General features: G+C 34.0%; 1 protein-coding gene across 1 annotated transcript in view; it reads left to right on the top strand.

Moving 5' to 3' along the window:
- Window positions 1-13,364, top strand: part of SNTG1 (syntrophin gamma 1) — an 866,981-nt gene that overhangs the window by 802,328 nt on the left and 51,289 nt on the right. The window contains exons 16-17 of the mRNA XM_036263979.1: window positions 6,226-6,378; window positions 10,869-10,961. Of these exons, the coding sequence (XP_036119872.1) occupies window positions 6,226-6,378; window positions 10,869-10,961 (246 nt within the window). The remainder of the gene's footprint in view (window positions 1-6,225; window positions 6,379-10,868; window positions 10,962-13,364) is intronic.

The following is a 13,364-nucleotide window of genomic DNA, read 5'->3' as shown; positions in this document are numbered from 1 at the left end:
AGAAGTGTAATTTTAGCCAAAACAAATAATTCCCCTTATATCTCATGTTGGCCAGATCCCTAGGGGTCCATTTGGCTGGTGGATAGAGTTTAGTACTTGAGGGATTAGGTTACAAGGAAGAGATACTAAGATAATGAAATAGCTAAAAATAATGAAGAGATGGAAAATAATTTGCTTCTTTTGATTTTATAAATAGAAAACTGAAAGGTTATTTATAACTGTTCTTGAGGCTATAAAATGTTACTTCTTAAGATGTGATGTTTTTAATCACATCAGAAGAAAGATTAAGAAAAAATTAGTATATGCCTGGCTGGTGTGGCTCAGTAGTTGAGCGTTGACCCAGGCACCAAGAGGTCGCCGGTTCAATTCCCAGTCAGGGCACATGCCCAGGTTGTGGGCCAATCCCCAGTGGGGGGCATGCAGGAAGTGGCCAATCAATGTTCTCTCTCATCGATGTTTCTATCTCTCCCTCTCACTCACTCCCTAAAATCAATTAAAAAAATTTTAAAGAAAAAATTAGTATAAATTGCAGTGTAACACATTCAGTTTTCAAAAACAAAGATTGAAGCATAGTTTTCACATATCGAGTATTAAAATTTAGGAATTCGAATTTTATTCTTTGGAGACACTTAAAAGTAAGATTGTTTGAATTATTTATTGCAGGCAAGACTGAATGACCAGCCACAATTCCGAATGTTTATAACCCCATGAATGGCCACATTTATAGTAACAAAATGGTGCTGTTTTCACTCCAGGAAAGCCCTTCTCGAAAATGACATTCTCTTCCAGGAAATTTTTAAGTATAGACTTGAGGATTTCTTTTGAGTGTCATGTAATTATCCTCAGAAGTACAATATTAGAATTGAAATGTAGAAGATGAATTTCATAACTTTTAATTAAAACAATTAATCTCGGCAAGAAATTTTGTAACTCATTCATTTTAGTAATGTTATAAGAAATAAATGTCATTGTTTTGTGTGTCTCTTGCTTCTTGTTTGCTTTCCTAGTTCCAGTAATGTTCATTTATGGCAGTAAAATTCTTATTTGTTTCAATAATAACATCTTAAGGAAAATGCTGAAATAAAATAAAATAATAATGAAAACTAATTCAAGTATATATATATTACATAAGAAATCAAGAATGCATATAAAATGGCAGGATAAAAAAATTACTTTGATAATCTTATTTTGTTTATACTCCATCCACTTTTAAAAAACATTATCCTATAAAAAAAACATTTTTCCCTTTGAAAGGTGCATAGTACTTTTCCATATGAACTAGCTGTCTTATGAATATTCTTTTTTCTTTCTTAAATCCTGTGGAAAGTAAAATCAAACACATATTAAGCCAGTCAAGGAGCTTAAGCTGTGCTGTGTGGGCAGATTAAACAAGGAGATTGTTATGAATGCTGGAACAGAGGGGCATGTTGGAAGGACAGGAAGTTGGTTGAGGTCACTGTATCCCCAAAAAGAGTCAGAAAAGCAACCTTTGTTTTGCTCTAAGATATCAGTGAAGGTATTTGCACCTGAATCAGGTAAATTTTAGTGCCAAGGAGGATGCTACCAAGGATAATTTCTTTTTTCAAAACTACCATTCTGCTAGTATTATGGTGGTTGCGGGAATTTAGACCACTCATCCCTCCTCCCCCACCAAAGAGTTTTGAACTTAAGAACTGTAATATTAGAATATCTGTTCTAATGCCAATAATCTGAGCAGCTTGTGAGTAGTTATGTTTTTAAAAAATATCTTTTAACTACAAATTCAAAAAATCTCTGAATTATCAGTATCTTTACTTGTTTAATTCATTTAAACTTTCTAGACCTTGTCTCAAATATAGAATGGATCAAGAGATGATGCCCATAAAAGCATTTTGTAATATATATGACATTATTCAAATAACAATTATTAACAGGAACAATAAAGAAATATTTATAGTCTGGCTAGTGTGGCTCAGTGGTTGAGCATCGACCCATGCACCAAAAGGTTGCTGGTTCAATCCCCAGTCAGGGCACATGCCCAGGTTGTGGGCCCAATCTCTAGTGGGGGGCATGTAGGAGGCGGCCAATCAATGTTCTCTTTCATTAATGTTTCTATCTCTCCTTCTCCCTTCCTTTCCCTCTAAGAATCAATAAAGAAAAGAAAAAAGAAAAGAAAAGAAAAGAAGAGTCTATAGAGATTAGGGTTAACATATACAAGGCTATTTTAAGCTGGGACAGAATTCACATACCTCTGAGGGCACACACACAAATAGAGCACCCCTAAAATATTTAGAGAATGGGAGAAGTCAAACTTGACTATAGAACAAACCACTTCAGCAAGCATGTTTCTCTTTCCTTATGAATGCTGCAGATTTTGTTAGAAAATTTAACCTTTCTGACTCTCCCCATATGTCTTACGTTTCACCAGAGCAATATCACACTACTATAGAGAAAGGTGTGTGCACGCGCGTGTGCGTGTGTGTGTGAGCATAGGTGCTGCGATGTAGCTAGAACTCAGAGTCTAATCTAATACAGGTTTTAGTAACAGTCAATATTAGTGATGGCTAATATTGTAATTACTAGTGATATTATGGAGCACATAACATGAGTGATACACATTTAATGTCATTTAATCTTTACAAGCTCCTGAGGTTGCTACTGTGATCCTGTTTTTACAAATGCTTTTACTATTTCTAGAAAGAGATGGAACTGAGTGGTAAAGGTGACATTCAAACTTAAGCTGAATGACTTCCAGACTAATGGACTAATTCCTAGACCACACAGTTTTGAAAACAGGAAAGTGACCACTGTGTGAAACTTCTGTTCCCTCCTCAGGGAAATGAAGACAGTAGTCTATTTTGATTTAGTTATTGTATTTGAAAGATATGCTTTATTATCTTCTGAAATTTACTTTATGTCCACGTATGTCAAATTTTAGTTTCCTTAGAAGAAGGAGGAGAATTAAAGTTATATTGTTTCTTTTCCACAATAAGGCAGCTAATATGCAGAAAAATGAATTCATGTACATTTAAAGAGTGTTCATTTGGTTTGATTTTAAATGATTTTTAATATATAAAATAACTTGAATTTAAATTTAAGTCATTTAAAAATCATTAATAGTAATTATTTATTTAAATTACATTTTTTAGAAGTTGAACACTTTTATTTTTCAGTTTATAAGATTTGACTATGAAAGCATGAATAGTAATTTATGAGCTCCACCTCCCCAGCCCATTGGCAATCACCAAACTGTTGTCAGACTTCCACTTCTTTTTTTTTTTTATTAATTAATTTTTGTTACAGATGTTTCTCCTTTTTCCCCCACTGATTCCCCCCTCCCCCTCCCTCCCTGCTCTTTCCCCAGTTTGTTGTCCATGTCCACTCTTCATGCATACATGCACATAAGTTCTGTGGTTTATCTCTCCCCCACCACCCCCTCTTCTGGGGATTGTCAGTCTGTACCCCACTTCCACGTCTCTGGGACTACCCCATTCCTCAGACTGTTATGTTCATTATATTCCACAAATAAGTGAGATCATATGAAACTTGTCTTTCTCTGTTTGGCTTGTTTCACTTAGGATGATACTTTCCAGGTCCCTCCATGTAGTCTCAAAGGATAAGAGATCTTTCTTTCTTACAGCTGCGTAATACTCCATTGTGTATATGTACCACAGCTTTTTTATCCATTCGTCTACTGATGGACACTTGGGCTATTTCCAGATCTTAGCTATTGTAAATAGTGCTGCTACGAGTGTGGAAAAAAGGGGACTCTAGTGCACTGCTGGTGGGAATGCAGACTGGTGCAGCCACTATGGAAAACAATATGGTGTTACCTCAAAAAATTAAAAATTGAACTTCCATTTGACTTTCACTTATTTTTGATGTATTTCTACATAGCACAAAAAAAGTGGAAATTATACAGTTATTGAGTTAATGTTGTTACCGGTCCAAATTCAGTGGGTCCCGTGCTTCGAAAGGCCAAAAATAAAAACATCAGAGTTTGGAGTAAAGAAAGGTTGGTTGATTGAGAAGGCACCAACCAAGAAGATGAGAGATCTAATTCTCAAGTCCATCCTAAGAAAGTACAGAGTTCAGGCTTCTTTTATGTCAAGGGAAGGGAAAATGGGAGGGGCTCTTTTCACAAAACTTGAGCCACCAGCAGAATTTCTCTAATGATCAGGGTGTCTGTATGCAAGAAAAAGTAGGTGCTATTAGGCCAGGGCAACAGTGCAGACTTGCACTGGAGTCAGAGACCCAGCATGTCACTCTGTTACAATGTAACTTAAAACACATGTTATTTTCCCATGTATGTCATATTGGCTGAATAATACACAAATATTCTTTTCATTGTGTGATGCACAGAATCAGATTTGTGATATTTTGAGTCAATTTCCCAAACTTCTCTTTTAAACATCTAATGATGGGAAATATTCTTAAAAATATTTTGGCTTGTTTCTAAATTTTAACTACACACAATATTAAGAATATTTTTATTAAAATAAAAACAGTATTATAATAGGTTATTAAAACTATCATTTATTTGTACAGGACTTAATGTATATTTAATAAGTCCCTCTAGAGATTTGATTATTCCCAAAAGTCTAATTAAAAATTAATTGGCAGCATTTAATTTTGATAGTATGTATTTCCTCTCATTTTTAATTGTTAGAATAGTAACCAAAGAGGAAAAATAATTATTTATAGCTGAAGAATTTATCCCATGTCTGCTCTTCTTTTTTATTAAAAATCACAGATTTGGTTTGTTTTATTTTATTTTTCTTTATTGATTATTAGAGAGAGAGAAAGAGAGAGGGAGAGAGAGATAGAAACACTGATGAGGGAGAACATCAATTGGCTGCCTCCTGCCCCCCACTGGGGATGTGGCCCACAACCTGGGCATGTGCCCTGACCCGGAATCAAACCAGCGACCTCTTGGTGCGTGGGTCAGATTTCGTTAGTTTTAAATAACTATGTCTAATGACTTCATTATTTTCTGATTCACTACAAGTTCAAGTAAAAGAAACAGCAGCAAACATAACAATAAAGAACATAATAGTTTAGTTATATATTTTATAAAGTAATTTATATTTAATATAATATAAAAATATTTATCTTTCATCTTTTATCATTTCCATTTTTAATTCCAAAAATGCCATTAACTTGAAGAAAATATAGCTATTATTATAGCAATGATAATTATAACAGGAAAAGTGAGAAAAAAGTGACTTCCCATATTAGCAAATATTGGACTACATAATTGTAATGGGAAGAAGAGCAGAAATCATACTGATACATGCAAAACCTTGCTATAGGAATAATTCACCAATATCTGGCAACTTTGTCTTTAGTTTTATGTTTTAAGTATAATAGAAAATTTATTACTGGCAATAGTAATGTGGTCAGTAATTAGTCTAAAAACATTATTGTTTTATTTGTTATTTTCAAATAAAAATACTCTTTGTCATGCCCATTGACATCTGAATACATTAGGAATATTATATACATTATTAGCAAAGTTATTTGTAACACATTTTTTCTGTGTATTATTGCTTTATAAATCTGAGTCATATCCCAGAAAGGGCAATGTTTGGTCTTCTGAAAGTGTCCGGGGACACTTGGAATAAATCTAAAAGACTTGGATACTTCTAAAGAGAAGTCATAAATGAGAAAAACACACAAAGATACATTTAGCTAATATTTTGTTACTGTTATTAAATGATACTTTCCAATGAGCAAAAAGTATTCTGTAGGCTATTATCTCTATTGAGGTCAAACTCACACTCTATTTAATGTCACCATCATCAGATTGTGTGTTATCTTTTTGTACAGTAAGAAATGTTGCTAGTACAAGTTGAAGCCAGAAATCCTAACTTCTATTTTATGGATATGCTTTAACGTCAATTCGGAGAAGAAATGTATTCATTATGGACTCTGAGTCCTGGAATTGTGGCTGCAGTGACCATTTTTTTCAAACTAAATTTATTGGGGTGACATTGGTTACTAAAGTTACACAAGTTTTAAGTGTACAGTATTATACATCATCTGTGTATTGCCTTGTATGCTCATCACCCAGAATTTAGCCTTCTTCTGAACTGTGATCATTTTCAGTGAAGATTTAGTGATATTGTAGTGTGATTTTATGACAGGCATCTCCAACCGTGCGTTAGTCGACATGATTTAAGGTATGACCATGTTAGCAATCTGAATTGATGTCTGCCAGCCTGTGTAACTCCAGGTTTTCATCAGGACAGTGACCTGCTGGACCAGCGGAAACACTGTTTCACTGTGCAGTCCGAGTCTGGGGAGGACCTCTACTTCTCCGTGGAGTTGGACTGTGACCTTGCCCAGTGGGAAAGAGCCTTTCAAACAGCAACCTTTCTAGAAGTAGAACGGATACAGGTGAGAGTTGACGGAATTTGAGGATCTGTGACACAAGATACATGCCCACTAGCCTCAAGTTCTCATATAAACTCAAATTAGCATGAAAAGACTGTTCTCGGAGTCTTGACTTTCTCCTCAAATACATTCAATAAGTAGCCATTGTGATTAAATGAATAATAATTCAGCTCTGAAAAACATTTTAATTTTTCTATAATTTGATCTCTCTCGGCTATTTCCTTTCACTCATCAAAATGTATTGGTAATTGTAATTAGAATCAGTTCCACTTTAAATCTAAAATGAAATGCTCTGGTTTGAATTAACCCTTTACAAGACAGTTTGCTGTTCTTCAGTCACGACCAGCTAGTTTTCAGCTAAATGGCTTCATTCACGCTAACAGCTTTTTCTTGCTAGAAAGCCTTCATTTCATCTCTACCTTTCAAAACTACACATAGACTTTGAAAATATTTTCATAGATTATATCATCTTTGAAGATTTTGCTGATTCCAGTCTACCCTGCCTACCGATTACCAATAATTCTGTTCAAACCCTCCCACTTTCGAACATCAATATTACTTTATTTTGTCACCAATATGATTTTCTTAGCTCTGCTCACACTGTCTTGTATTGGAGTGAAGTGTGCTTGACATTGAGTTAGAGTTAGCTTGGGGTATTTCATTCATGTACCGACTGAAGTATACAGTGCATTTTGCATATCACAAGTATTCAATAGATATCTACTAAACTTTATTTCTTAAGTATGAAGTTATATGTAGGTCAAACTTTATAGAACCTTCAGCCTCTAAGCCTGTAGAACCATGAAATGGAACAAGTTACCAAATTCTGACTCTGCCTCTGACCGCTGACAGAGACATGTGGCAAAACTGGACAGTTAGGGTGCACTTGCCACAAGCAAATGGATTCAGAGCTAGGGCCTAAAGAAACACAAAAGTAAATACTTGCTTTTGAAACAAATATATGATGAAGATAATACAGCATTACATAATTCTGGAATGCTGTCTACAACAGGAGACTTGGGAGCATATTTTTTCAATATGTTAAACTGATTTGTGACATATATTGTTTTTGTTGTTGTTATTGTTGTTTTTCTGACTACAATCCTGTATTCAGCACAAGCCGCACAGTATGACAATCAGGGGAAGGGGACCGAGAGAAGACCCAAATGTCACTCATTTCATTTCTCAGTTGACATTTTCTAGTAGTTCTGCTGATCTGCCTGTATCTAAAAATGCTAAAGTAACTGAGAAACATTGTTTTAACAATTTAACTGTATAGAAACTCAATTCAGCAAATCATTATTTTATATCATAAACAGAGAGATAAAATTATCTTAATTATTATTTTATTTCAAGTATCAACATCTAAGACCATTTTAAAGCATTAAAATATGTTAGTTTAATAAGAGTTGCCATTTTAAATTTATAGTGATATTTTTAGGTTTTCCTAATTATCATTTTTCTAGAATATACACTTCACTTGGAAACAACCACATGGTGTTTTCTTCCTGCTGTTCTCTCAATTTAAGATTTCATTTTAAGTAAATCTCCTGATGTTTGGAAATGGGAGAGATAACATGTTTTTTCACTGTTTTTCAATAATGTTTTTTAAAAATATCTGGGTTTCATATTCTCCAAGCTGATGTGCTGAGAAGTACATTTCCTTGTACTATGCACTTATCTAGTCACACTGACAATCCACGGTGCCCCTAGTAAGTGAAAAGTAAAATATTTAATCCCTTTTAAGCTTTAGATTTTAAAATATATTTTGTAATTTCCCTGTCATACATATTCTATAAAAATATGAAAATATTTTTATATTATTCACTGTATCAGAAATCAATATTCAATGACAAACAATTTGGTGGTAGTGTTTTCAAGGATATGAATATATTTATATGAAAAGCATTACAATGTTTTTGTCTGTGTTCTCAATATTCCCACTACCATTAAAGTTGATAAAGAAATAAAATAAAGAGGTAACAAGACTTACTGTAAAAAAAAACAAAAAACAGAAAGGTTTAAAATTAATGAATTAACTAATACAATTAATTAATAAATAAAATTATTTTTATTTTGAAATTGGTTCTCATTAATGGGACTCACATTTCCTAGCTTCTAATCTATTCCTTTACCTATTTACACATATTCTGATCTCTAGTGTATACTTAATAATGATGTAAATAGCAAAATTTTTATTTAAGGGGTAATTCCTTAAATGCAGGCATTTGCAAAAATTCTACATTGTCATTTAAAATAAAGGTTAACATTTGGAAAGTTTAGAGAATAGTAAAATAGGAAGGTGAAAGTCTATATGAATAAAATCTTACAAAATTTCTCTAATACTCAAAGTACCAATATAAGGCCTAATCCATTTACAGTATTTCTAATATTTTTGCTTGTCTTATTTTTTTAAACAGCTTTCCCAGAGTAAGTGAACGGTACTAGGATTAGTAGATAATTGTTTTGAACTTACACTAATTCATTTATTAAAAATATAGCTTTTATAAAATGGTACTTTTAAGAAAAAAGTATATTATTTTAAAAAATTGATTTATTGTAATTTTTATTGCAGACTCTTTCATATGTGCTTTATCAAGCTATAGACTGTAAACTCTCATCTATAAAGGCATATAAATATTTTATGTGTGATTATTTTCAAATGTATAATAATATTTAATTGTGCAAAAATCTTTCAAAGCTTTTCTAGTTTGAACTTCCCTAAAAAGTATTATTTTTTTATTTTTTAACTATAATTTAATTTATATTATAAAATAAAAAGAAATTAATAAATCAAATATTTCAGTATTGAGTGTATTCTTTATATATGCTTATTAAGATTATATATTATATAATTAAATTTTAGTATGTCTCAATTTATATCATATATGTTTATAACATATTATTTTCATTTAATAGTTATTGAGACAATGTGATTGAATTAGTAATTCTGAGCTTAAAGAAGTAAATTTAATGTTCTATAATGTGTAATGTTTCCACCTGACATATTCTTTTTAAATGACAGTACTTGACAACTCCAAACAATGATGTCTAAGTTGGAGGAAACAGATAGCCTTGAACTGTCCTTAATGTTGGTAAAGGTTTTAACGACGTAGTAACAGGTGGATGTGCGCAGGAAATCTGCTCATGTGTTAAATAAAATCACACCCAAAATGGACTTATAAAGCCTAGGAAGTTTGTCTTATAGTCTGCTTTTTTGAAAAACTTAATTCAAAATACATAATTTGGCATAGTTGTAACTTTCCTATGTAAATTGGACTTAAACATATGAGTATAGAATATAAATTTTTGGTGATGGCAAATGCATTTATCTATCATTATAGTGAGTATGTGATTCATTTTATATACTTTTAAGAAATATATGTTTTCACTGACTTTTTTAGAGAGAGAGGAAGGAAGAGAGAGATAGAAACATCAATGTGAGAGAGAAACATCGATTGGCTGCAACCTGGGCATGTGCCCTGACTGGGAATTGAACTGGGACCTCTCAGTCCATGGGACGACGCTCAATGTACTGAGCCACACCAGCAGGGCACATTTAATATACTTTTGCATGTAGTATTACAAAACAAATATGATGTCAGGATTGGTACTGAAAATGTGCCTAAGATAGGTTTCTCTTCTCCCTCTCCTTCCTTTTCTTTCACCTTGTTTATTTATAAGTATTTTTCTTTATTTGAATTACCACTGAACTTTGCAACAGAATGCAAATGAAACTGGCCTGTGGACATAAAAATGTAACCTGTTGCATATAAACCCAAAGTTTTTATTTCATATGTATTATTCTTACATTTCTATATCTAAATTTTACTAGTCTTTCCAAAGTGTTTATGTAAGTGAAATTATCATTTAATCTGTCTCAATGTGAAAAGCCATCAGTTGTGGATCTCTGGAGAATCAACACTAGGCAAGTGGTAAATGTCTCTGGGAAGTAGGTTGTGCCACATGGGTGAACATGCAGAGACTGTGAAGGTGAAGATGTTTTGTTTGTTGTGTTTTTTGCCTTGGCCACAGAATCTATGTGTGTGCCTGAGAATTCTCTTTTAATAATATGTATAAAATTAACATGCCAAAAATTTAAGTAAAACCTTAGTCTTTAATAATTCACTTTTGGTTTAAAGAAATGCCATGATGTTTAGCTGGGGGACAGAACAGCTTAACATAATCAAACATGTTTGTACTAGTTTTATTGCCAATATAGCAAGAGAAGTCAGTATGGTACAAGATAAAAACAATCCTTTCAGAAAGATTGGTCCTGCATAAACCCTGGCAGGTCAAAAACCACTCAGCTTCTTTTTCATTAACAGTCAGATGTTGTTGATAACACTGGCTTCCTTACACAATTACTGCTAATATTGATAGCTATTATATTAGAACGTATTACAGAAGCTTTCACACAGTCTTGGATAAATATTAGCTATTAATACACTGGATCAACCACATGAAAAGTAACTGTTTTCTGTTCCATCTAGTGCAAGACGTACGCCTGTGTCCTGGAAAGCCATCTAATGGGACTCACGATTGACTTCAGCACAGGGTTTATCTGCTTTGATGCGGCGACAAAGGTAATTTGTTCGGGTCAGCTCTGAGCAATGTTCTGCAGACGCTTTAATTTAAAAATGATTGAAATAACTGTAAACTCCTGTCAGCATTTTAATTATCACATGTCAAATATAAGATTCTCATTTTTGTTAATAAAGTTAAATTATACATGAATGTGTTTATATAAAACAAAAGTTTAACATTGTAATAAAACAAATGTGTTGCCAAAAATGGTAGAACTAGACAAACTAAAATATGTGTGTGTGTGTATATATATATATATATATATATATTTTAAACAAAATATTCCCTTGATTATTTTTCTTTAGCAACATCTCTAATGTAAAAATGGGGGAAATATAATTTTTAGTTTTATAGGTAATATGTTAGAATTATAGAATGGAGGAATTTGAGTGTTTGGAGTTTCCAGTCAAGGAGTATAATGCTTATCAACACTTAATACGGTCTCGTACGACCCGATTCCACGCCCTCTCCATGACGGTCCTGACTTTGCAAGGGATGTGTACTGAATGAGAAAAGGCACCTCTCAGCCAGTCACATCTACAAACTCTTCAAGATGCACTGACCCCTGCCCACCGCCAGTCTCCTTCCAGTTCTGGAGCCACTGCTGCAGGTTCTGACTGGGCTCTGGTCCCCACAGAAGCCACTCTCTTTCTTCCCACAAGGGCATCCATTCTTTATATCCACCCCGCTTTCTCCTTTATCAAAGTATGGTTTAAGAATCAGTTTAGATTTATTCCTTCTTGCTAATTGTAAGGATTAATGGTAATCCTCTATTGAGAAACTTGTATTTTAACTAGAAATTAAACCTTGTACAGGATTTTCAAAAACACATGCAAATAAAACAAGACAGCAATAGAAATGTGTAGAAAGACCGAGTGCACACACAGTGGGGGGGTTTTGATGTAGAGAAAATGGGAATCTAGTGGTACAGTCCAGTTGGTCGTGGCCAAGTAGTAGGTGGGTTGGGGTTTGAAGAGCCTATGAAATTCATAATCAAAATTGTCCCACAAAATCTCTCTTTTATTTTTTATCCTCACCCGAGGACATTTTTGCATTTATCTTCAGACAGAGTGGGAGAGAGAGAGGGAGGAAGAGAGAGAGAGAGAAACACAGATGTGAGAGAGATACATCGAGTGGTCGCCACCTGCACAACCCCAACTGGGACCAGGGACAAACTGCAACTGAGGTACATGCCCTTAGTGGGAACTGAACCCAGGACTCTCTGGTCCACGGACCGAAGCTTTAATCACTGAGCAAAACCAGCCAGGGCAAAATCTCTCATTGTTTTAAGGATTGCCGATGTTCCTTTTTATTTTGACATTGTAAAATTAAATAGCACACATGCTGGTAAGAGCTGACTGTCCAGTGCATTGCCTTTGCTTAAGGCCAAAAATATTCTTCTCCAAATATGGAATTTCAGATGCTAGCAGCTTCTTTAGTGTCTCTCATATAAGACTTATATAAACTTTTCCTATGATTAAAGTCTTTTTTATAAGTTTTAAAGTTTTTTTTAAATTTATTTTTAAAAATTTATTTAGGTGACTCTGGTTAACAAAATTACACATGTTTCAGGTGCACAGTCCCACAACACATCATCTAAACACTGTACTATGTGTGTACCACCCCAACTCAAGTCTCTGTCCACCAATATTTATTCTTTGATATCTTCCTCCACTTCCCCACCCCCAATAATATCCACACTGTTGTCCATGTCTATTGTTTATTTTTCTTTCATTTTTTCTCAATACCTCCAAGGCCCCAGTTCCTCAGGCCTCCTCCCTAATCTCTGTCTATAGGTCTATATTGTGCTTGATTGTTCATTTTGTTCATTAAATTCCACATATGGGTGAAATACATGGTACTTGTCTTTCTCTGACTGACTTTTTCACTTAGCGTAATGCTCTCCAGGTTTATTCATGCTGTTGCACAGGGTAAGATTTCCTTCGTTTGCATGGTGGAGTAGTATTGCATTACATAAATGTACACTGCTTTCTTATCCACTCATCTACTAATGGACTGCTTCCAAATCTTGCCTATTGTAAATAATGCTGCAATGAACGCTGCATGTATCCTTTCAAGCTAGTGGTTCAAGTTTCTTCGGATACATTTCAGGAAGTGGAATTGCTGGGTTGTAAGGCAGTTCCATTGTAATATTTTGATTTAACTTCATACTGCTTTCCACGCTGGCTGCACCAATCTCCATTCTCACCGGCAGTGCACCAGGGTTCTCTTTTCTTCACGTCCTTGCAGCCAACGCTTGTTGCTTGCTGATTTATTGATGACAGCCAGTCTAACAAGTGTGAGGTGATATCTCACTGTGGTTTTCATTTGCATTTCTCTGATAATTAGTGAAGTTGAGCATCTCATATGTTTATTGGTCATTGTATGTCCTCTTTGAAGAA

Source organism: Molossus molossus, unplaced genomic scaffold (assembly GCF_014108415.1).
Source record: "Molossus molossus isolate mMolMol1 unplaced genomic scaffold, mMolMol1.p scaffold_m16_p_16, whole genome shotgun sequence".
Classification (NCBI taxonomy): domain Eukaryota; kingdom Metazoa; phylum Chordata; class Mammalia; order Chiroptera; family Molossidae; genus Molossus; species Molossus molossus.
This window is presented reverse-complemented; position numbering and strand designations above follow the sequence as displayed.